The sequence below is a fragment of the Centruroides vittatus genome, unplaced genomic scaffold, assembly GCF_030686945.1.
Source record: "Centruroides vittatus isolate TY-2023 unplaced genomic scaffold, ASM3068694v2 contig_882, whole genome shotgun sequence".
Taxonomy (NCBI): domain Eukaryota; kingdom Metazoa; phylum Arthropoda; class Arachnida; order Scorpiones; family Buthidae; genus Centruroides; species Centruroides vittatus.
The window spans coordinates 2,571,139-2,598,354 of NW_027122574.1; the positions used below are offsets into that span (position 1 = coordinate 2,571,139).

Below are 27,216 nucleotides of genomic sequence, written 5' to 3' on the forward strand. Positions count from 1 at the left end.
CAAACTTGATTATCATTTTATTTTCTAAATTATGCTGTGACCACAATAAAATATACTATTATGAACAATATTTTGTTTATTACTGTGCATTTAAAATTAAAAAAATTATGGTCTAGTCATCTTGCCAGCAATACAGAATTGTAGCAATTTACATTAGGATTATAGTCATGACAATAGTTTTCTCTTAGCTTTTGAAATTTGATTTCAAATTGGTTGGTTGATGGAATTTAAGAATGCATTTGTAGTTTGCTGAAGATGAACATCTTGATGTGAATTAGGTAATGTTATGGCAGATGGCTACATGTAAATTTTAGAATAAAGTGGCTTTGTTCTTCAGCCTGCAGAGACTAGTACTGATCATTATAATTAATGTATTCTGCATCCTTTAACCTTGTATACTTAATTTATCTTTCTAGTACAGATACAGAGTTACAGAGTAGGGAGCTGTCTGGAAGACTTAGCCCGGCGAAGAATGGGGGGAGAAGGATGGGAGAGGGGTATAGGTGGAAAGTAACGAAGGAAGGGAGTGGGAATGTGAACACTTGAGATCTTACATCGCAAGTATTTATGAAAACAGTAATAAAATACATACAAACTACCAATTTGGCAGAGATGAATGTTGGTACACTTTCATACAATATATGCAATCAGTACAGTGAGTCACATAATCCAATAATACAATGTAAGAAAGGAAGTAATACAGGAAGAAAATGCGTGTACAAGAAAGATTAAAACTGTAATTTACAATGAGAACAAAATAACAAGAGTTAAATGGCTAGTATCAGGTCAGTCCATAAGTCCATGTGCATTTTTATGACATTGAGAAAAATCTTGTTTTGCTGTTAAAAATGTCAGTCTAATGTGATAATTTTTACACTGAAGTGTTAAATTGGATCTCATTCACATAATACTGTTCAGAATTGTGAACATTTCAGTTGTTTATTTTCGTTAAAATGGAAGTAACTGACAAATACAAAAGACATGTTTTATACATTTTATTTTTAAGTGGTGAGAATGCTACAAATGCAGCCAAAAAATAAACACTGTACATAATCAAATTTGTAATTAGTACAAGGACTGTGCAGAAGTAGTTTGAAAGATTTAGAAACAATGATTTTAGTGTGGAGGATAAGGCTCGTACTGGAAGACCCATTGACTTTGATGATGCTCTCTCTACACTAGTTGAAGCAGAACCATCTTTAACAGTTGATGAAATTGTGGAACAATAAATTCATCCCAGACACCTACAACAAATCGGAAAAGTTTCAAAGCTAGGAAAATGGATACCACATGAACTGTCAATAGCTAACCGACAACAACGTATAAACATTTGCACGTCTCTTTTATCCCGTATTGCTTTAGAACCTTTTCTTGGTAGGCTGGTTACTGGAGACGAAAAATGGATCCTCTATAATAATGTGACGAGAAAAAGACAATGGATGGATCGCGACAAGCAGCCAAAACCGACTGCAAAAGGTGGGTTGCATCCAAAAAAAATTCTTTTGTCTATTTGGTGGTATATGTCAGGTGTAATTCACTTTGAGCTGTTAGTAACCTAATCAAACAATTACAGCTCAAATGTATTGTGAGCAATTAGAGCGTTTAAATGAAAAATTGAAAAAAAAAATCGACCGTTGTTAGTGAACAGAAAGCAGGTTCTCTTGCAGCATAACAATGCCAGACCCCACATGCAAAAATAACTGTACAGAAACTTGAAAGCTACAACTGGGAAATTTTACCTCATTAACCATATTCGCCAGATATTGCTCCCAGTGATTATCACCTTTTTCGCAGTTTGCAGAATTTTTTAAAAGGGAAAACTTTTGAGGATGAGAACAATGTAAAAAAGGCTATTTCTGAATATTTTGATTCAAAACCGAAATCATTTTACGAAAACGGGATTAAAAAGCTACCATCAAGATGGCAAGAAATTGTACAAAATAATGGCGAATACATTATAGATTGAAATAAAATTTAATTAAAATTTTTTGCTGCTTTTTTTTGTAGATAAAAATATGCATGAACTTATGGACTGACCTGATACATGCATACACAGTATGCTGTAAGCCAATACATGAACGTGTACAATGAAGACAAATTGAAACAGAGATACAATATTACACAGTACACAAGAAAGACACATTCACATACCACAGAATGTGAGAGTTTATAAACTGTCCATGGTTGAGAGGCCAACAAGCTTTTTCCGCTTGTCCCTTAATAGTGGGAATAGTATCCTGCTGTTGTAGTTCAGATTGCAGGCTGTGCTGAAGTCTGTGTTGCCTGGAATATGCTGCAGGATTCGACAAAAGTCACTAGGTGCCGGTAAGTCTCCTTGTCCGCACAGAGAAAATCGAGTTGGGGTGGCCAGTTTTGGCCCTTTTGTATACAGTAGACAAATAAGTCGTGCCGTTCTGCATCATAGTGCGGGCAGTCAATTAAAGTATGAAACACATCCCCCAAGGAGACACCATCACAGTCACAGGAATTGCAGTTTCTCTTCCCAAACCGATGTAGATAATAAGGAAAGTTTCCGTGCCCGGTCAGACACTGAGTAAGGCCATAGGTGGGAGATATGTGGAAAAGCCATTGCCGGCTCTGCACCAATGGTAGGAAGCGGAAGGTGGTACGCCCAGAGGTAGATGCAGTCCATTCAGACTGCCAAGCGGACAGTCTTCTTCTGAAGATAGCTATTTATGTAGCTTATAGGCACTGTGTTGAAGGAAGGTGAGACATCTATCTTTCTAGTACAGTGGGTGATCAGTTAACTGTTTGGACTGCAAACAAATCGGACAACAAACACTTTCACAAAAGATTTTTACATTTGGACAATGAATACCTCACAGAACAAACACATTAAGCGATGTAAAATAATGATTACTAATTGGTCTTCCCGTGTCTCCGGGTAACAATTCAAAATCTTTCAAAGCACGGGAGACATCGACATCAATGCTCAACCTGGTATATACTGATTGGATAGTGTTCCTCCTAAACTTTGAAACTCCCTTGTAATTCCAGCCTTTTGTTTACCTTTCTGACAAAGTACTATTTTTTATAATCTTTGTGAGACTGTTGGCTGGGTTGAGACTTGTAAGTTTTGTCTGTTTTTATTTTTGAAAGGTGAGAGTTTAATAGTCAAGGTAGAGGGTAGACAGATGTCTGATGTTGCTAGGCAGTATGGCTTGAACAGGTCTACAGTAGGCACAATCTTATCTAAGAAATAATCAAGAAGACTCAAGCAAATTAAATTTAAAATTATATTTAATATTAAAATAATTAATAATAATTATTTTAATATTAAATTTAATTTGTTAATTAAATTTAATAATACTAATATAAATTAAATTTAAATTATTAAAATGTTAAATTAATTTTTCATTCCTTTGAATATAGTTGGCTACCTGTGTTTCTATGCATCTCTGTTAATAAAATTACTGAGATGTAGCTAAATGAATTGCCTTAGATTGGAAATATCCACACTCAAAACTAGTGCTAACACTAACAAGTAAGCTGCCCAAGTTTTCCAACCCCCATCCCTTCTGTTGCGAGTAAAATTCCACCTTTTAAAGCTACCATAATTATTAAATTTAATATGAGATGGTGCCTAACCAGTGGCATAGCGTAGTGGGGGCGACGGGGGCGGCATGTCCCGGGCGGCATGTCCCGGGCGGCACTTTTAGGGGGCGGCATTTTTTCACAATAAATAATAATAATATCTTGTAAAAATTTGAACCATTTCATTTCATATTTTTGTCGCACCTATGATTTGGACCAATTGAAATGAGCATGGAATTTTTCATTACTTATTCTGTGACGAAACTTTCTTTAAATGAATGTATAATAATGACATCTTGCTCATTGTAGTGAATGACAACACCATCTGTACTGACTTGTAGGGATTCCCCATATTTTATTTAAGGGGGGCAAAATTTTCCTCCGCCCCAGGTGGCTGACACCCACACTACGCCACTGCGCCTAACACCACCCTCTACTGCCAAATTTATTTGTAATTCATAATTAATATTTCCAAAATATAGCTTGATTTATTTACGGCAATTGTGGGTGTCTAAATGATTTTTCCTTTTCACATTCATATGAAGCTAATGACTTAAACTTGTGTGTGTGTGATATGGTTCTGTGATTTGATTTCTTGTGATTTTTATTTATATACTAGATTCAATTGTTATAAACCAGTCATGTATAATCCATAATTTGTGTATTTTGCATTGAAATTTTATTGAAACATTCGATACTTCTAATCTTTTAGTTACAAAATTCTATTTTTGCAGCTAAATTTCTGGCTATACTACTGTGTGAAATTGATTTTAAATAAATAAAAATTTAGAATATAATTAATTTTATTATTAATTCACTTTAATTTTAAAACAAAATACTTAGATTAAAGTATTTTATATAAATCAAGCAGTTCTGAAGAAAGTTAGTTTATATTGTATAGTAATACAAACTTAATATTTGGCCATCATTTCTCACATAAATGAGTTTTTTATTATTTCTGAATTTGACATACAAAATTATATATTGTTTACTTCTTTTGATTACACAATCTTTCCTAATTACAGCATATATACAGCTACGTTGGCATATGTATGAAGCATGATCTTATAAATGTAAGAATAATAATTTCTACAACATGTTTTTTTGTCATTGTTTTTTAGACACATTGCACATTATTTTTTCCTCATTGAAATTGCACCTGCTTGAGCAGATGATTCCTCTGCACCATCAATAAATAATGCAACAACTATAAGCTCTAATCCAAAAACTTTGAAAAACAGATGTTACTTATGTGTTTTCCCTTCATCCAATTCAGATCTAGTTTAAAAATACTTCAGAAACTGAGTTACAACATATGTCAGAAACTTCCTACCTTTGTATTCACTCAGCAGAATGGTGTAAATTCAGAAAACAAACATTTTTGGTCTTCTTCTAAGACTTACTTCAGGTCACAAATTTCAAATAGATGGAATGTTTTGGTGTTCTCATGTGTCAGGTGCAGAAGAGCTTATACAAAAATTCAAATTTAAAATCCTCGAAAATCAACCAATAGAACATGTCCAAGTGTAGAAATTGTAAAATGGTTTTCATAATGATGTATCAAATATGTGAGTGTCAAATTTTAAAATTTGGCTTCCATCATGACATGCCATTTTATTTTCATTAATGTGCAAAATTTTTATTCAAATTGGTCAAGTTGTTACTTTGCAAAACATGTTTCAATAATTTGTCAATTTGAGTCACTACCACAGGAGCTTTCTCACTGTGTTTCAATTATTGATACTTCAAGTAAAATATTATACCATAAGTATAGAACTGTAATTGGCTAATTCTAAATTTTGAAGTTTTTCACTGCTAGAGTACTCCTGTTATGAACAAAACATACCAACCTTATTGTGCTTTGCACAAAGTAACGTGATAACTTTCAAGAGTAACATTTTCAATTTACATCTAGGTCCTTCCTTGAATAGATTTTTTTTTGAAAAACAATTCCTTCTGGTGTTGGTGGTATCTATTCTGGAATGCATGTGATTCTGTTGTATTCAAATATCAAATGGTCTTAGATGTAGACTGAAAATGTTAGTTTTGAAAATTATCACATTACTATCTGCAAAGTGCAATGAGGTTGGTACTTTTTGTTTATAATTAATACTTTGTTTAGAAGATTATTTTAATACTGTTCTATACAATGTATGTTTAATACTGTTTGGGACCATAGGCAGATACTGTGTGTAAAATTCCAAACAGTTACATAAAACAGCAAATTTTTAGTGTGCAATCAAAGATTGATCCAATTTTCAAATTCCATTTTCTGATAGTTTCATAGTCAGTCACTTATGTATGGTTCTATGCCTGCAATATATAATATATATTATGGATCAAGTAATGTAAATTATAGAATAATAATACTGTAATTAGTAGAGCTAAATTTAAACATAAGTTTTAGTTTTTAATTTTGCTTTAATTATATCCAGTAGTTGATCAAATTTAACATTTGTTAAATAACATTATCCAACATGTTTTTTTCCCTCTGGGAAAATAAAAGTGGTTTCTTATCAGTTCAGATATCAAAAATCAGCAAGAAAATGTCATGTCAAGTCAGTTATTAGATTTTGAAACACTTATTATATCAGATTTCTCTCTATAATAATTTTACATGTAAAAGTAATTGAGATCTTTAATATATAAATGTTTTGCTGTATGTGTAAATAATATGACAAATTTAGCCTCTGTAATCCAAATTATTGTATGTAAAGGTAATTGAGATCTTTCTCAATTACCTTTTACATGTACATTGGTAATTGAGATATCTCTCAATTACCAATGTAAAGTAGATGTAACACCACCAATATTAATAATTAATACCACAAGCACTATCAGTGAAGTAAAACAATCAGCTGAAACTTGAAACTGATACTGAGTTTGTTGAGATCCTTTTGATAGATATTATTTGAATAAAATAAATTTTTTATTTAAATATTGTAAATTAAATTTATCATGAGAATTTAATAAAAGTTGATAGGCAACCATAATCAGAATGACCTATAGTAATTTTTGCTATTTGAAACATTAGGAATAGTTGGCCGAAGTAGGAATTCTCTGATTTGTTAATGGCCAAAAAGACAAGTGGAACATCTTTTTATTTTATCCCATTTTAATTTTACTGTGTTGTTAAACTTGTATATAAATAAGTATTAATTTGAGTAAAAGTCATATTCAGCATATAGAACAGTTGCTTTTGGTGCAAGAGTTTTGATATCCTGTGGGATTAAAACATGGTCTAAATTCCATGTAAAAAAATATGTGGATTTCCATCCTGATGTTTGTCAATGTTCAAAATTGGTAAAGAAACAAAACAAAATCACATTAGAATGATTTTTATAGGCACATGGGCTATATCCATATGCTATTCTGTACATGTATAATTATACAAAGATTTTGTGTATTATCTTTATCATTGCATGATAGGAAAACATGAAGGTGATTTTTGAAACTAGAAAGCTTTTTTTCTGTGGGAATTGCCTATTTAATGTTGAAAGTATAAAAATTTTTTTGCTGGATGGTGTAATCAATAGCAGATAATTTTAAACTTTATAATCTTTATTTCTTGAAAATATATCTAAAACTTCTCATTTTATTTTAACTTTATTTTCATCATCATTGTAGTTAACAAGTGCTAGGTTTGTAAACAAACACCTCAAAACCAGTACAAACTAACTCAAAATAATATTTTTAATAGTGCTTGTCTGTTTGCAACATCATCTTCATGTATACCAGTACAATACATATAATGCAGAACTAAATGAATGAATTAAAATTAAATACTGTTTTTTGAATAAATTACAAAGTTTTAAAAAGAAATTACTTTTGATCATTAAAATAAAAATACCAATTATAAACTTCCATTTATGGAAGTATGTATGTATTTGCATAATATAGTGAAATGTGTGTGTGTGTGTTGAAACTATCTAAGGTCTAAAATAAAGAAAAACTTTGTCAGTTCAAAGAAAACATTCCAAGCTGTGGCTAGTGCATCCATTTTTTAAAAATTAATCCCTACTCCATTCTTAAGTGCCCTATAGATTTCAACGGCCATCAATATTTTGGTCTGGTTTTGAATGTTTTGTTTTCATTAACATGAAGTATTCCAGTTTTGGAGCATAATTGCTTGGTTTGTATTACTTCAGCTAGTGTTGTTTTAAATTAATTCTTTGTATTTTCAAAAACCTATTGAATTTCTTTCAATTAGTCTTTATACAGTAAGTTGCTTAAATCTATATTACTTGAATAAAATGGAATTTATAATAGTACAGTATCATAACATAATTTGACTGTTAGTTCTGGAATATTACCAAAATAACTTCATAAATGCATATTGTTTAAAATATGAAGTTGAATTTCATGTTAACTAGCTGCTCATATATTTAGGTGAAGTTTTTGTTCTTTGTTACTAATGTCATTGTAATGTTGCAACACAACCAGAATTTGTTTCAATTTTAGAAATTAGAATTGCCTTTTTTAACCCAAAAATTAACATTCATTATGGCATTTGATTAAATACCCAAAACTTGCCTACTGGTTACTAATTTATTACAGTTTGTGGTTCATTTGTTCAACAATTTCATATTAAGATTGTTGAATTGGATCATTTTACTTGTTCAACAGGGCATATTTTACTCTGATTTGTAATATTTTACATTAAATTTTTCCTTTAATTTCTCTTCTGCACATCTGGGAAGTGTTCAGCTTCATATCAATTTTTTCCTTTTACATGTTGCTGCATATAGCTGTTAAGTGAGGACAGTTTAATTAACAATTGATGCATTGTAATAAATGTCTTGATAAATCCATAAAATTTTTATTTAATAATAAATAAAGGAAGTGATTAAGTTCTTTTTCTTTTAAATATGTTTTATTGTAAAGAAATACAAATAGAAATTTATTTACAATAGTTAAAGAAGTTTTTTTTAAATACTTCTAAGACAATCATTGTAACTTTAATTTTAGAAGCAAAAGTAATTACATATTACTTGTGTACAATATTCTATAATTTCACCCAATTCTCTTTTTACAGTTTATTTTGATCTAATGTATGTTTCAATACATTTTCCACCTTTAAACATTTGTATTTTGTTTTAGATTTTGGATCCCCGGAATGGTAGGCCAATCACCTTGACCATTCAGCCATCCATTCATACTTTTCTAAAACATTGCTGTTTTTTAAAAATTCTTAGACTTTTGTATTTAAGGCTGTTAAACATGTTTAAGTAAACTGTAAGGCAGTTTCACACTATGACTGACAGAACCAACTGGACTGATCGGAACAATATTATAATCGGACTAACTGATAGCAAAACCATTCACATTGAATATGCTCAAGTTGGTGGCTGATTTTCGTTACAACCAATCGCAGTGGATGTTAGAAATCAAAACACTGCCAATTGTTTTAAATTTTTCTAATTTGTTAAAATATTTTTGTAATCTACCTGATTAAAATTTGCAGATACGATCTTACTTCATTTATAAATTCTTCTGAAAAGTCTAAATTTTGCCATCTTTTCTCATTTATGTTGACATAGATGTTTTTTATATTAAAGTCATTGTGTTCCCATATAAAATTTAAGCAGTTCTGGAAGAAACAGGGTACAAGGAAAAATTTTTAAAAATTAGAAATATATATACATTCAAACCTGTTTTTATGCAGGGGATAGGGACCGCATTAAAAAAATGCATAAAAAAAATTGCACGAAACTTCACGAGTGGCTATAAAAAATAGTTTTCGCAACACAATTAAAAAAATATTTTTTTAATGCGGTCAATAGGGACCGCATAAAAAAAGTCTCACATAGAAAATAACTCAAAACCGTACGAAATAGAATTTATTGACAACAGATGTCAGCACTTGACTGCATCGTCTCATCAATTGTCTGTTTTACATATTTTTGTCCAGGTGGTGTTTTGTTGACTTAAAAAATAAATTATTTCATTTTTTGCATATTCCTGCAATAATATTACTATAATAAGTTCATTTATGCTATAATAAGTTTATTTAGCTATAATAAGTCAACGTGAGACATGACGAATCGCACGAGACTAGTCGCCAACTATACTGCACAAATAAAAATCGCACATAAAAAGACCGCATAAAAACAGGTTTGACTGTAATGTAAAGTTATATTTGATTCATTTGATAGTTTTCATATATCCAAAGTTTGATTGGTTGTAGTTTCAAAGCTCTCGTCCATTCTGACCCAACTACACATATTTAACTTTTTAAATCTGTTTGACTAGTGATACTAGTCATCCAACCTGTTGTCATGGCAATGAGACTTGGTCAGTCTAGTCTGTCATAGTTTGAAATCAGCCTAAGATTTTACTGTTGTTTACAACTTATTTGGATGTGTGTAGTGAAAGTTAATCTTTATTCTGATTTCATGCTGTGATTGAAGCAGTTAGAAAAAATAATTGGAAGTTGTTTGAATTTGTTTGTATGATTGCATTTCTTCCAATGATTCAATACAGAGTAGTTTTTGTAAGCCATTTGCTGTTAAAAGTTAGAGGCATTTTGGTATTTTAATTGAAAAAAAAAATAAATTGCAAATAATACATGTTTTATTAAATTTTGCCAGTAAGTTACAATTGTCCATTCTCTGATTTTTAACTAAAATAGTATATGTTTAAACAAAATATATAAAATTTATTATATTATTTTTACTGGTTTTTAAAGTTTGGAAACACCATCCATATGAAAAAAGGGTGTACTATAGATTACCACCTATGGAATTTCAGGACTTTGATTATATATTTGAACTCAGGGGACCGAGACGAGTTCAACGGTACCCTATTTTTGGACCAGAGACAAAAAATGAAAAAGTTATCATACTTTTTTAATGCTCTCATGCAGACGGCATCTTAGTTGCTAGTACTGCCATCTTGCGGTAAAGTCTGCAAACCATGACGTCGGACTATGGTCATCTTCCGGAGGGTTAAACACACGATACGAGAGCAGGGAGAGCAATGCGACTTCCAATCATTGCGCAATCGCCGGAAAAAAGTATGATAACTTTTTTTATTTTTCATCTCTGGTCCAAAAGTAGAGTATTGTTGAACTCGTCTCTGTCCCCTCAATTCAGATCCCCCTACTTTTGGACCGGAAACGAAAAATAAGAAAGTTATCATATTTACCATTTCAGTTAATGTTACTTATGGCAGCGACCATGGCGGTCATTCTGACTGTTAGTGCTCTCGACTGACCTCCCAGAGGGGAGCTTCTGACAGGCTGCCATATGCTAAATGTCACTAGTTATTGATTCACGGTAGTTCTTGAACAAAAGAAAAAACAGGAGGTAGCATTTGACTGCAATTTCTTACCTTTCACGGAACTTTTTTTAATGGTTTGCAGACTTTACCGCAAGATGGCGGTACTAGCAACTACGGTGTCGTCTGCTTAATTTTCTTTTTTTTATTTAGGTTAGTTATTATTTTATTTAACTAAGTTAGGTTATTTAAGTTAGTTAACTTAGTCAAATAACTTAACCTAAGTTATTTATTTAACTAGTTTGGTTTGCACATTTTCACCGCTAGGTGGCGTTGCTTTCAATTACGGTGCCATCTGCTTAATTTTCTATTTTCTACGCAGCAATTTTGAAAATGAACTTCCTTAAGCTAGCATTAGAAGTAGTCAAAGAAAAGGAAACATGTATCGAGTGGTTACAAGATCAAAGTCTCCTTCGTAAAGCAAAAAAGTGTAATAGGTGCAGAGAGTGGATGAAATTAGAAGTGTTGATAATGGAGATAATGGCATAAAATGCATTTTAACGACAAGCGACGTGACTCCCGATCATCGCATGATCGCCGAAAAAAGTATAACAACTTTTTTATTTTTCGTCTCCGGTCCAAAAATAGAGTATCGTTGAACTCGTCTCGGTCTCCTGAGTTCAGATATATACCCAAACACCTGAAATTCCATAGGTAGTAATCTATAGTATCCCCGAAGAAAACATGGGAGTTTATCTTTTCTACATATATATATACACTAGCAGACTTGGCCACGTGTTGCTGTGGCTCAAAATGTATCTATTATAAATGTATAATGCCTCCCCCGTGGGGGGAATTTCAAAAAATCCCTTCTTAGTGTACATTCTCTTGACGTACCCTATTAAAACGCAATCAAACACGCATCTAAAATAGTATAATAAAAGTCGAGTTCTTCACAGTAAGCCTTAATTCTGTCCCTCTCCCCCGCAAGGGATTATCGAAAATCCCTTTTTAGTGTATATTCTGTTGACGTAACCTATTAAAACGCAATTAAAAACGCAAAAAACTGCATCTAAAATAGTATAATAGAAGCCGAGTTTTTCACGGTAAGCCTTAATCCTGTCCCTCTCCCCCGCAAGGGATTATCGAAAAATCCCTTTTTAGTGTATATTCTGTTGACGTCACCTATTAAAACGTAATTAAAAACGCAAAAAACCGCATCTAAAATAGTATAATAGAAGCAGAGTTCTTCACAGTAAGCCTTAATCTTGTCTCTTTCCCCGCTGAGGAATATCGAAAAATCCCTTTTTAGTGTATATTCTGTTGACGTAACCTATTAAAACGCAATTAAAAACGCAAAAAACCGCATGCAAAATAGTATAAATAGAAGCCGAGTTCTTCACAGTAAGCCTTAATCCTGTCCCTCTCCGTCGCAAGGAAATATCGAAAAATCCCTTTTTAGTGTATATTCTGTTGACGTAACCTATTAAAACGCAATCAAAAACGCAAAAAACCGCATGCAAAATAGTATAATAGAAGCCGAGTTCTTCACGGTAAGCCTTAATCCCGTCCATCTCTCCCCAGTAGGGGGAATTTAGACGTGTATATTATATAGAAACACTTGCGTATTCGAATGCAACGTTGTGTCAAAATTCAAAAGGAATCGGTAGGAACAAACAAACGTTATATTTTATTTATATAGATAGATAGAAAATGATCTGCTTTAGTCCATTCTAACAGAAAAGCATAATGCCTCACAGAAAAGCCAACTTAGGTTGTCAGAAGTTAGCGCCATCTGTTGGACATGAAAGCCTTAATCCATATATAAATATATTTTTGAAAGGGGGGAAATAGTGGTCTTCACATATGCCACAAACCTTCGCGGGAGTGTATTAAACAACTTCCCAAAGTTTCATGGCAATCGGATAAATAGTGTGGTAATGCATGAAGGACGGACACACACACAGACAGACATACATTCGTTTTTATATATATAGATATATATATATATAATTATTTATTTTAATTTGCCAAATTAAGTAAAAGTTAGAAAATTTCTTTCTTACTTTTTATAATTTTAAGGTTGTCTCATCATATCTTGAAATTTTAATAGATACTTGGTATATATAGAATGGGCTAAAAGTAGACATATATGTATATACAGTCAAACCTGTTTTTATGCAGTTTTTTTATGTGCGATTTTTTTTTAATGCGAATTTTAAATTTGTGCGTTTTTTTTTTTATTTGTGCGGTATAGTTGGCGACTAGTCTCGTGCGATTTTTCATGTCTCACGTTGACTTATTATAGCTAAATAAACTTATTATAGCATAAATGCACGTATTATAGTAATATTATTGCATGAATATGCGAAAAATGAAATAATTTACTTTTTAAGTCAACAAAACACCACCTGGACAAAAATATGTAAAAACAGACGATGCAGTCAAGTGCTGACATCTGTTGTCAATAAATTCTATTTCTTACGGTTTTGAGTTATTTTCTATGTGAGACTTTTTTTATGCAGTCAACAGGGACCGCATAAAAAAAATATTTTTTTAATTGTGTTGCAAAAACTATTTTTTATAGCCATTCGTGAAGTTTCGTGCGATTTTTTTTCTTTTTTTCTTTTTTTCTTTCTTTCTTTCTTTTTTTTTTAATGCGGTTCCTATCCCCCGCATAAAAACAGGTTTGACTGTATTTAGAAGCCATGTATGGACTTGTCTATTTGTTTTTTTTGTATACCATGGAAACTCAGTTATCCAAACTAGATGGGATCAATGGTCTTTCAGATAAACAAAGTTTCAAATAATCCAAAAACTTTTTTACATTTTGAGTAGAGTCATATTAACCTAAGGCTGGGACCCTGAACTTTCAGATATTTTGGGAACCTTTTTGGCCCTTCACCCTTTCAGCTGGGTATAGTATGAATTAGACTGGTGCAGTCCTATTTTTGTAAAATGGTATTAGTCTTTTTTTTAATTGTTTTGGATAATCAAGTTTATAATGTGTTATGTAGGCAGTAGGTATACAAAGGTTTTGCTTTTTTATATATCTTAATCACAGTTGTCTTCTTTAATGCTGACTACAGTATACCTACTTTCAGCCTACCCTATATAAAGTAAATCTCAGATATTTTCAGATATTAAATTGAAATTTTTTCAACAAAAACAGAACTGGTTTCTTAGGATTTAGAACTTATATTCTAGAGTTATTCAAATTGCCATCTCCATTTTCGGAAACATTATATGAAAACAAAAATTCTGTTTTGCTCAAAAGCACTAAAAATATCAATCTTGGAGTTTAAAAATATTTAATAAAGTATTAGGTAAACCGGAAAGTAATGTCGTTCTGCACATGTCAATACTTGATTATCATTTATCAGCTCATTGTGTACTTCAAAGCCGTGCAAAAGGCACTTTAAGGTTAAAGTGACTTATTTACTTGTAAATAATTAAATCTTAATTTTTTTTTTCTTTTTGCAATTTCGGGTGAAATGGCCAGCCAAATACCAGAAGAGGTACATATACGGAATTGTATGCTTTTTGAGTTTCACAAGGGTAGTAATGCAACAGTTGCTATCAAAAACATTTGCAATGATTATCCAAGTGCATTAGACATTTGTAAATGCCAAAGGTGGTTTTCTAAGTTCAGATCCTGTAATTTTGATCTTTCCGACTTGTATCGATCAGGAAGACCAACAACTTTAGACAATGATGTGTTAAAGACGGAAGTGGAAGAAAATTCATATCAGACAATCATGAAACTGTCAAACACTCTTAGCAAACTTTGCTCGACCATCCAAGAACATTTGCAGCAGATTGGTAAAGTATGCAGAGCAGGTGTTTCGTCCCGCATAATCTGTCCGAAGAAAACAAAGCTAACTGATCCACCACATGCAACTTATTGCTTCAACAGCACAATACAGAAGCGTTTTTTGATCGCTTGATCACTGGAGATGGAAAATGGCTCCTCTATGATAATCCAAAATGCAAAAGGCAGTGGCTTGCTCGGAATGAATCGCCATGAAGTACTGCTAAGCCAGGTTTACAACCCAAAAAGGCACTTTTGTGTGTTTGGTGGAGTATTTGCGGAATCGTTCATTTTGAAATGCTGAAACCTGGAAAAACTGTGAATGCAGACCTTTGCTGTGAACAATTGGATCAACAAGTAAATCACTCTTTAATTGAAAAGTGTCCAGCGATTGTCAACAGAAAAGGCGTTATTCTGCAACATGATAAAGCAAGACCACACTGTGTAAGACAAACCCTGGAAAAAATTAATGAATTGGAATGGGAGGTATTGCCTCACCCACCATATTCACCCAACATTGCACCATTGGATTTCCATTTATTCCGATCACTACAACACTTTCTATGTGACAAAAAATTTGAAAATTTGGATGATATCCAAAATGCCATCTCCAGATATTTCGCTCAAAAACCAATTGATTTTTATCAATCTGGCATTGAAAATTTGCACACTAGATGGCAAAAGGTTGTTGATACTGCAACTTGAACACTAACTATATAGTGTATTTACTCGGACACATGGCAAATTTCATCACTAATTTTTATTCAGTTGATATGTGTATTAAGTGTTTGTGCACGTTTCGGGCTGTTGATGCCCCTCTTCAGCCAAAAATTGCAGATCTTTGTAAACATAAAACAGGTTGTTGATAATGAGGGTGATTACATCATTGATTAAAAATGAAAACAAGTTAAAAATTTGTTTGATTTTAATGTTAAAAAATGACATTACTTTCCGGTTGCCCTAATACATATACTGGACCTAGCATAAACCTGCAATAGACATGGAGAAAAAGATTCTCTTGGGCAGAAACAGTTTTAAAAAATTTCCATCATCAGCTAATTGTTTGGTATAATTACGGTTAAAAGTACTACAGTATTTGTATGACAATCATTGACCAAAAAACTTTTAAAATGCAGCTTTTTATTAACTAATTGAATGTTTTCTGCCATTTGAATGACCACCTTCAGGAATAAAAATCAAAATCATTCAATTTTTATTCCTGAAGGTGGTCATTCAAATGGTTGAAAATGTTCGATTAGTTTAGCACAGGAAAATGTTTATTTTGAATAAATATTCTTACTAGTAAGTTTTGCAATATGAGGTCTTGTTTTGTAACAATAGCACTTTCTTCTGATTAACTAGCCCTGGCTGTTTCTGAAATAATTTATCTTGTACACAGTCTAGTTGCATCACATATATAGGCAAACAACTATGGCTGAGAACTATCTCAAAAACTGGGTTTGTATAAATATATCACTCATAAAACCAACACCAGCACATAACATATATGCTTGTGTTTGTTTTATGAGTGATAGTTGTTTGCCTATGGCAAGAAACTCAAAGGACAATACCAGCTTCAGTACACCACACACAAAACAGTTTTTTGGGGATAAAGCTGTACTTTTTAAGGGTGCAGTGCTGGATCATTTGGTGACAACCATTGATGAGATTTCTTCCTGTTAGAATACATGATTTATTTTTTGTCAAGTAGTCAAGCAATTCAAAAATGGCTCGTTTTTTATGACAAGAAAGAAGTGAAGAACAAATTGATAGTCTTTGAAGTTCGTCGACATCTGATGATGCATGTGGGACTAATTTGTTTAGCTTCCATGATTTTTCCAGTTGATGCAAGTGTAAACAAATTGTTTATCTTAACCTAGAATTATTTTCAACAGCAGTGCACAGACCCTCCATCATTGACAATGAAGAATTAGCTGAACATGGTGCATCTTCAAGTGATTCATCATTAGAAGCAAATTTTTAAACTATTTCTGTACAATATGTTCTGATGCCAAATCTTTTTCAAATGGTACACACATCTTTACAAAGTTGAAAACTCAGTTCAAAGGCAGCAGATGCACTGCCTTTGAAATGAGTTTTTAACTTTGTAAAGCAAACAAGCCCAAATTATGCCATGTTCAATTGACATTTTAAAAGGATTTAATTGCAGAAAAATGGTACACACCAAATTAAAGTGGCTGACTGATTCATACCTGTGCTTATGATGCATACAAAAAATTTTTCTCTGCATACCACTACAAGTTGTTGCAAACTACTGAAAACCATATTAACTTATTGGTTACCTGATATTTCATAAAAATAAATACCATATTTTACGGACTATAAGACGCACTTTTTTCTTCGAAAAATTGCCTCCAAAATTCAGGTGCATCTTATAGTCCGTAGCGTCTTATAGGTATTTTTTTTAAAAAATTGCTTAAAAATTAAGGTGCGTCTTATAGTTCGTAAAATACGGTAGGTGAAAACTTGCTTTGTGTTACTTTTTGATGAAATCATTTTTAAGCCCAATATTAATTAATATGCAATACTTTACTTTATAATAATTTTTATCTATTGTAGTAGATAATTAACTAGATAAACTAATCAATTTTTATATATTCTTAATGTATATTATAATAAATCTATATCTTTGCATATAATATGAAAATTAATGTATAAAATATTAAATGATTTAAATTAAATAAAAAAATTAGTTACTAATTCAGATTATTTTAGCATTTAGGCTTTACAGAAGAAAGGCAGTTCATCTGTTACAGACAGCCACCAAACTATTGCAGCTCCTTAAGTAATGAAGCAGATACTATAGATTCAGTAAAAATTAAAGCCAGAATAGAAGAATGGCTTGAACGAATGGAGTTTCTTGAAGAAGATTTGCATTGGTTGCTTCATTTACCAGCTCACAGGTAAAGTATATATTTCTGAATGTGTGTTTGTTGTCTGCCAAAGAATTTAAACAAGAACTGTCCATGGAGGCAAAAAGGAGTCTAATAGAAGTGACTTTTATGATGAATCTAACAATGTGATTTTAAATTTCCAAAAGGTTACTTCAGCTTAGTTATTAACACTTACTGTGCTGGTCCAGTTGACCTAGTTTCTTACCTGTGTGCTGACTGATTTAAGCAATTTTACAGTATTTTCTACTGAAAATAAAGAAGAATTGACTAAAGCTAAATAAAAGTAAAAACAGTTTCTGATATTGGAAAAATTTATCTGTACAATACTCAATTTTGATGTGTGTGGGCTTTATTTTTATGTATTATGCTTTAATGTTATTTGGACTTATTTTAGAGATAAAAATACAATGAAAAAAATTAAAAACTGCAATATAACTTTAAAATTTGTATTTTTATGAATGAAATATATAGTACATCTACAAATTTATTCATAATAATGATGTACTGTATCAATATTATTAGTATAATTTTTTCTGACTGTAGCTGTTTTTCATAATCGAGTCGGTTTGGCAAATGTACATAAGATGGCATTAGCGCTATCAGAAATATAGGAATTCCACTTTTGTATTGATAATATCTAAAAAGTATATAAATTATGTAATATCATATAAATTATACAGGTTTAAAATAATAACGAAGTTACGTGGCTTATTTGTATTTTTCTAATCTCAGTTAGTCAGTTAGGCCTAAATCATAATTGCGACATTTTCATTGATAAATCAATATAATCAGCTCTATATTTGTTGATTTTTCTTTTATTAATGAATTTGAACAATTATTAGTTAATATGTTATTGTGCCATATCTAAACTTAACTTTATATACACTCAAACCTGTTTTTGTGCAATTTTTTTTTTTTGTGCGGTATATGAATTTCAATCAAATTGGTATACTGCACAAAAATAATTCCACAAAACACATTGCACGTATAAAAAATCGCACAAAAAAAGACCGCACAAAAACAGGTTTGAGTGTATATATAAAACAACTCACTATTTCGATATTCGCTTGCAAAATATGGCAACGAAACTCCGAATGGTGATTAGACAAAATCACTTATATTTCAAATTTCTGAATAAATAGTGCACACTATTTATTAACAGACACACCAAAATACACAAATAAATCATATTTTCATTGCTGAAAACGTATTGTTACATTTTGAAGTTAGAAATTACAGGATGTACTGAGAAACGTAATATTACGTTTTTCATTTTTTGCGAATGAATGCGGAAAATGTAATATTATGTTGCTAGCATGGTAAATGTTAACTAAAATGCATCTATATGCAATCCATGAGGGGACTCTGTTTCCTCTTTGATCTTTGGATGCACCCTGCTGTTTGAGCTTTAGGGACTAAGAATCTCTTTGTTGTCTTTTTTTTTTTTTTCAAAATAGGAATTAAAATGCTATTCAATGTTTCTATGATAATCACATTATTAAATACTTTAAATCCTCACTTTATTACTTGCTTAAATGTCCATGGGCAATTAAATGAAGCATTTTTCTTTTAGTATTATTAAATTTAAGGGCTAGTTTCCACTATACAATTTCATTCAACAAAACAGATTCATACAGTTAAACAAATATCAAGCAATGGGATCGGTTATTGTATATTTAAAAAACAATAATCTTTAAAAAATTGTAAATATTCTTTAAAAATAAACGAGTTTCTAAAATTAACTCTTTTCTATCCGACTTCGAAAGAGCTAAGAACTGAGATGGACACCGTGGAAATTAATAAATACTTCTTACTTTATTATTCACCATCCATGCGTTATCATTCAAAATATCCAAATGCATTTCGCAAAATTTTCTTTGCCTCTTCAGTGGATATTACACCTTTACGACAGTGTTACATTTATATTCTATCAAATTTTCCCAGCATGCATCTACAGATAGTCCGGTATTCAGGTTAATGACATTTGCATATTTTTTGATACAGTAATGTTCCGCGATACGTCTTGTTACAATGTTTTCAAATTTGTACAATATTTTTATACTATTTCTATTTATGATACAATTATTATTTTTACAATGTTGATACCATGGGGATTCACTTCGTTTCAGGCGAATTGCCGCTTCATGCTCTTTAACACGTTGTTCTAGCTGTCTTCCCGTTTCTCCAACATAGATCTTACTTTCTGGGCATGTACATATTAGTTTGTAGACGACTCCTGCTGTTTTCAAAGGGTCTTGTGCATGTCCTACTATTCCTCTGTTTACCACATAAATACTTTTGCTTAATCTATTTTTCTGTTCGCCCACTAAGTTGACAGAACAATTATTAAAGTTATTTTTATATTTTTCATAGAACTTTTTGATATATGGTATTTTAATGTATAGGTTTTTACTTTTTTCTTCTTTTACATTATATCTACTTATTGTATAACAATTATACCACTTACGTATTACTTGTTGAGGGTAATCGTTAAGCAGATATTTTTTAAACAGATTTTCAGTTTCAAGTTCTATATACTTCTGCAATGTCGTTCTGTTGAGGATTTTTCTTAGTTCCATTATAAAAACGTTTCTCTTTATACCTAAAGGACAGTATGATTTATAGTTGATTACTTTGTTATTATTACAGATTTTTGTATACTTACGGAACAGTAGTGTTTTTTCGTTTCGTGTGATTGTAACATCTAAATAATTAATTTCACTATTTTTCTCTTCCTCGTAGGTGAATCTAATATCATTGTTTAAACTGTTCGCATAAGTTTCGATGTTTTGGGCTGTGGTAATATTGGAATCATATAGGATTAATATGTCGTCTACATACCTGGCGTAGAAGGAAATACCTTGGAACTGGAAAATCTTTTGATCTAATGATGTCATGCATATATCTGCAATCTTCGGGCCTATAACGGACCCCATTGCTATCCCATCTTTTTGTCGATAAAAGTCTGTAGAAACCGAAAAATAGTTATTTTTAAAAGCAAATTGTATAAATTCTAAAACGTAATTAGGTAAACTATAATTGCTTAAACATTCTAAAATAAAGTTCCACTTAATTGATGGGTACATTGATTTTACATCTAGACTCATAAGTCTAAAGGATTCCTTATTTTGACCATATAACAAATGCGAAATTAGTTGGTCCGTATTTTTTATACTGTAGCTAGAATCTGGTATACATTGTAAATAATTTTTTATATAATGTTCTAAATTATACAATATAGAATATTTAAAATTTTATTTTTAAGAAATTTTTACAATTTTTTAAAGATTATTGTTTTTTAGCTATTACTACGTTTTACACACTTTAAAATACATACCAGAAACATACTTAATAGAAAATAAATATAGTGTTTGATAATAAAAGCAATAAGAATTCTATATTCATTTCATATTGATGACTAATGTAAAGAATAAATAAACATTTAACGTGGCATTTCCTACGATGAAGCTTAAACGAAAGCAATGGAATAGGACGTATGTAAAATCTCAGCATCCATCTAGTGAGATGCTGCTCAAAGTGACGTAACGGCTGGTATTTGCTAGAGATAACAAATGCTGACTGCCGGGAATTTCCAAAGAAACAACCGTTAAAGTGTTGAACGATGACGACTTGCACGTTACGTAAAATTTATTTTTAAAATTTTTAATGACTCACTGAAAAATTAATATTTCGAAAAGAGAAATAGAAATGAAGATTTTTTGAATCTACTATATATTGGTTATATGCACCTTTACCTTTGAACTTTTGGAGATCTTTACTTAAGTGTATTCTCAACTGTTCTTTTTCTTTTGATTTTCCCGAAATTCGCCGAATAGCACTCTCAATTTCTGCTACAACTTCAATTGACTTTGAAAAAATGGGGAAGTTCATATTATCTCCATACGACAATAGTCGTAAGTAATCATTCGGAACATCAACGTTTGTCAAATTTATAATTAATTTATTTAGCCATTCTTCCTTATCTGCTGTTGAGGGGTAATCAAATTTTTGTGTTAGTTTAATACTCTTCTTTACTTTATACTGATCATTAGTATTCTTATTATCACTATTTTTGTTATTATCATTTTTACTGTTATCAGTTTTCTTCATTAATTTGATTTTTTTAGATAATAAATACATCTGTTTACTTTTTTCTTTATGACAGACTTTATGATTGATCTTTCTATCTTGACTATGTCGCCATATCGAACACTGGTTTTGATAGACTTTGGCAGTTGTAATGTTGCTGGCGTATGCTGTTCACGTAAGAAACATTTAAAGTAATTTCTGTCGATCTTCAATCTTTCCATCTTCAGTTTCAGCTCCTCTATTCCCATCATTCTGTTATTAAACTTGTTAAACAAATATCAAGCAATGGGATCGGTTATTGTATATTTAAAAAACAATAATCTTTAAAAAATTGTAAAAATTCTTTAAAAATAAACGAGTTTCTAAAATTAACTCTTTTCTATCCGACTTCGAAAGAGCTAAGAACTGAGATGGACACCGTGGAAATTAATAAATACTTCTTACTTTATTATTCACCATCCATGCGTTATCATTCAAAATATCCAAATGCATTTCGCAAAATTTTCCTTTGCCTCTTCAGTGGATATTACACCTTTACGACAGTGTTACATTTATATTCTATCAAATTTTCCCAGCATGCATCTACAGATAATCCGGTATTCAGGTTGATGACATTTGCATAATTTTTTATACAATAATGTTCCGCGATACGTCTTGTTACAATATTTTCAAATTTATACAATATTTTGATACTATTTCTATTTATGATACAATTATTATTTTTACAATGTTGATACCATGGGGATTCACTTCGCTTCAGGCGAATTGCCGCTTCATGCTCTTTAACACGTTGTTCAAGCTGTCTTCCCGTTTCTCCAACATAGATCTTACTTTCTGGGCATGTACATATTAGTTTGTAGACGACTCCTGCTGTTTTCAAAGGGTCTTGTGCATGTCCTACTATTCCTCTGTTTACCACATGAATACTTTTGCTTAATCTATTTTTCTGTTCGCCCACTAAGTTGACAGAACAATTATTAAAGTTATTTTTATATTTTTCATAGAACTTTTTAATATATGGTATTTTAATGTATAGGTTTTTACTTTTTTCTTCTTTTACATTATATCTACTTATTGTATAACAATTATACCACTTACGTATTACTTGTTGAGGGTAATCGTTAAGCAGATATTTTTTAAACAGATTTTCAGTTTCAAGTTCTATATACTTCTGCAATGTCGTTCTGTTGAGGATTTTTCTTAGTTCCATTATAAAAACGTTTCTCTTTATACCTAAAGGACAGTATGATTTATAGTTGATTACTTTGTTATTATTACAGATTTTTGTATACTTACGAAACAGTAGTGTTTTTTCGTTTCGTGTGATTGTAACATCTAAATAGTTAATTTCACTATTTTTCTCTTCCTCGTAGGTGAATCTAATATCATTGTTTAAACTGTTCGCATAAGTTTCGATGTTTTGGGCTGTGGTAATATTGGAGTCATATAGGATTAATATGTCGTCTACATACCTGGCGTAGAAGGATTAATTTTAGAAACTCGTTTATTTTTAAAGAATTTTTACAATTTTTTAAAGATTATTGTTTTTTAAAGATTCATACAGATTGTTGCCTAGCAACAATCTATTTATGAACGTTGAAATCATACTTACAGATAAACATCACCAAACAACAGTCAATGATAAAATTTCAAATAAAATTTAAATTCAAAAGTTATGGTATCTTATGAAAACTATATTGAACAGGTGGAAAATATCCATTTTCATATGATTGGTCTTGGAGAGAATAGCATGATAAAATTAAAAATATATGGACCAAAGTTTTTGAACAATTAGATTTTTGGTAATTCTAATCTTATCTCTATTGTACCAAATACTTACAATGGAAAATATAGGGTGTCCCAAAAGTAATGTAGGATTTAAATTTTAAAAACAATGTATTATTTCTTTATTAATTGGCAAAGTTGTTACATCATTTTAAAGGGTAAACATTGCAACTAAATATGAAACAGAATATCTGGTTGGTAATCAGTATTAAAAAGCCATCATACATACAAAAAAAGCCAAAGAATGATTTACAGCTAAAAAATAAAGCTCCAATGAGTTTCCAGGCCAATCTAAGACTTGTCCCCAATTGAAAATATTTTATTCATTTGTAAAAAATGCTGCAAGAATCTAACCCAACCAATAAACAAGATTTAAAAGAAAAACATACAAAAATTTGGTCTCAAATTAGTCTTGAGCAATATATGCAAAAAAGAATAAAATCTAATTCATAAAAAAGATGTAACTAACTATAAGAATAAAATATTCTTTAATTTTTTGAACATTATTCACTTGTGTAAAAAATTGACTTTTACACTCTATTTAGAAATTAATTTTTTAGATGAAAATATAGATAAAAGACCAGGCTAAATATCTACTTATTTAGTTTTTTCATAATTCATTTTTCATTTATTTTGCCTAAGACGAAATTTAATAACCAATAGTTATTGTCATTTAAGGGTTGGCACATTGATGGAATTAAATTATTCTAAACGTTTTGAACTGATAGTACTATTACCAGGATTAATTATATTTTACTTTTAGATTTTGGTCTCAAATTATATATGATGAAAGTCTTCAGAAATGTTTAGAATCTTATCTGTGTTATGCTCCCAGGTAACTTTTTTGTGTTTTACAATTTTTCTTTCTTTCAAATTTATTTTGCAAAATATGTGATAGATGTAAGAAATGAAATGCTTTAGATAATTTAACATTTTTCTTTGTAGATATCATGATGTTTCTGATTCTTTGGTTACAGAAGAAATGAAAACTTCTCTTCAGAGGATTCACAGACTAGTTTTCATGGTGTTTTTAAGATTGTCAACGTATAAAGAATCAAAGGTTAATTTGTACTTTATTTTATTTTTGTCTTTAGGCATTTAAATTTTTTTTTTATTAGTTTTTTATTTTATTAAATTGTTTAAAAGCAGTCAATTCTAAGTAAGTTATGAAACTTATTACAAAAAAGTTTTTGAATTTAAAATTAAAAAATAGTTAAGTGAAATAATAATTTTAAAGATTATCAAATTTTTTTGGATGGTAACTAGATGTGATAGATTGTAACTAGATACATTGATGAATCAGGACTAATGTATTGATTGTATTCATTAAATGTTGAAAGTATTTTTTACATTTTTTGTAATTGACAAAAATAAAGTGTTATTGTGGTTTAGTGTAATCAGGAGAAAGATACAGTATAATCGATACACTAAATTTAATTCCATTCCAAAAATTCAGCTTGTAAGACTTACACTAAACCACAATAACACTTATCAAATACAGATTACCATTTTGCAATTACAAAAATGTAAAAAATACTTTCAACATTTTAATGAATACAATCAATACATTAGATACATTGATGAATCAGGACTTCTACCATAAAATATCAAAATCAGAAGCTTATATTTTTAAGCTTTTAAATTTAATTCCATTCCAAAAATTCAGTTATATTTAACATCTTAAATACTTTTCAGTAACATTATATTTTTTTCAAACAAATGTTTTTGACCCTTTTGTGTAAACTAGAAGATTCAAACTGAAAATTCTAATTAACATACTTACTGCATTTTAAATATAATACAATAGGTGATCCGATTATGAACACTTTTGCAAAAGTATTTTTATGTTTAGACAACAAACACCTCACAGAACAAACACAAGAAGAAGCAACATAAAATAATGAATACCAATTGGTCTTCCCTTGTCTTCGGGCAACAATTCGAAACTTTTCGAAGTGTGGGAGATATCAACGCTCAACCCAGTATACACTGATCGGATAGTATTACTCCAAACTTTGAAACTTTCCCTTGTAAATTCAGCCTTTTATTTTTCTGACAGAAACAGTTCTTTTATAGTATTCGCGAGACTGTCAGGTGGGCACTTGTTAAGTTTTGCGTCGGTTTTTATTTTTGAAAGGTGAGAGTATAATAGTAAAGGTAGAGAGTAGGCAGAAGATGTGATGTTACTGGGCAGTATGGCTTGAACAGGTCTATAATACGCTGCAGTTCAATCTTATGTAAGAAAGATACAGTATAATCAAGAAGACTCAAGCAGCTAAAGGAGTAACAAAAATCACATCTGAGAAATAAAGAACATTGAAGAGCTCATAATGGAAGCTGAAACTGATCTGACAACAGAAGAACACCAAGAACTCTTGAATGCAGAACACCAAGAAACTTGGTGAAATATGTTTTCTTCTGAAAAAGAGGATTAATGCCGATATCTGCTATTAAAGTTTTTTTGAAGAAGGAGGATGTCAGAACAATGGTCATCCAAATCGCATCCAAACTAGGTTAAGGTTAATAGGCTTGGGAATCTCTACAGTTACAATGCTATTAATTATTTCTGAAAAATCCTGAAGAAGAGAGAAAAGCAATCGACATTAGACAGATCCTTTAACACCCACAAACAGAAAAAACATGACTAATAAAAATGCAATACTGTGTATATATGTATTTTTATTATACTACAAAAAAAAAATTATATATATATATATATATATATATATATATATATATAATTTTTTTTTTTTTCTGTCTTCAGAATGAATTAATCAAATTCCCATAAAAACCTATGGTAAATTGATAATCAGTTAACAAACAGTTCGGATAGCGAATAAAGTCTTGGAATGGATTATGGTATTGCTCAACCTAAATTAGTTTCAGCTTTGGTAAAAGGGTTTTTAACTCAATTGTAATGTCTATTTAAGTTATTGTTTTCCAATAAAACAAGTTTTGAATATTTTGTAAAAGTTGGAGAGTAGTCTTAATCAAAAATAGTGTTTTCACTCGTTAAGTGAGATTTTAATTGATTTATTATTATAAACTACTTTGTATTCTGTTCTCCTATTCAGACCAGAGTAGTGCTGGATTATAAAAAATGCCGCATTAACAGGCATCTTTATATATTTGCAAAATTTAATATGTTACATGCTATCTGAACATAGCAGACATTGCTGTATATTTTATACCAGTATACACTAATATATGCTTCCAGTTTGTTTGTGCATTCTCTTTAATTAGTTTGAAGATGATACATTGCACTGACTATATTCTGTAGAGATTGATTGATTGAAAAACCTTCAAATGTATTAATGAACACATTATTGTGCAAAATCAACATTTAAAATGATTTGTGTATATATAATAATTTTATGGGCATATTCTGGTACAAAAGCTACACAAACTCAGAGTATGAGAAACCTGTCTTTAGGTGTACTGTTTTCATTGACCTGTGGAAAAGAAAATAAGTCATGCACATTTCTGAACACAAAACATGTACTAGATCTAACAAAACAATACTTGTGTAGCATAGTACAATGTAGATTACACAAATTAAATCATATGCCTCTGTTTCCTTATAGTATACTATTTAAATACTATACTAGATTACATTAGATTTGCTGAATTATACTGAATAGAAGTTTCAGGTCCCAACTACTCTTGAAATGTAACATTGCTGGATCTGTTTTATCTGTTAGAACAATTGGGTTGTGAATAAGATGTGCTCACCAAATTTGTTTTTGGGCTCTTTCAAACATGTCTGTGATATATTACTAGTAGCTCTGTGCTTTATTTGTATAGAAATTGTTTAGCAGCACAATGTAGGGGGATTAATGAATC

At 30.7% G+C, this 27,216-nt stretch overlaps 1 protein-coding gene across 3 annotated transcripts in view; it reads left to right on the top strand.

The window, feature by feature from the left end:
* The window catches only part of LOC136983451 (activating signal cointegrator 1 complex subunit 2), a 60,933-nt gene that overhangs the window by 11,759 nt on the left and 21,958 nt on the right, over positions 1-27,216 (top strand). For all 3 annotated transcript variants that reach the window (XM_067280189.1, XM_067280190.1, XM_067280188.1), the window contains 3 exons: positions 17,321-17,508; positions 24,137-24,208; positions 24,319-24,433. In XM_067280189.1, the coding sequence (XP_067136290.1) occupies positions 17,321-17,508; positions 24,137-24,208; positions 24,319-24,433 (375 nt within the window). The remainder of the gene's footprint in view (positions 1-17,320; positions 17,509-24,136; positions 24,209-24,318; positions 24,434-27,216) is intronic.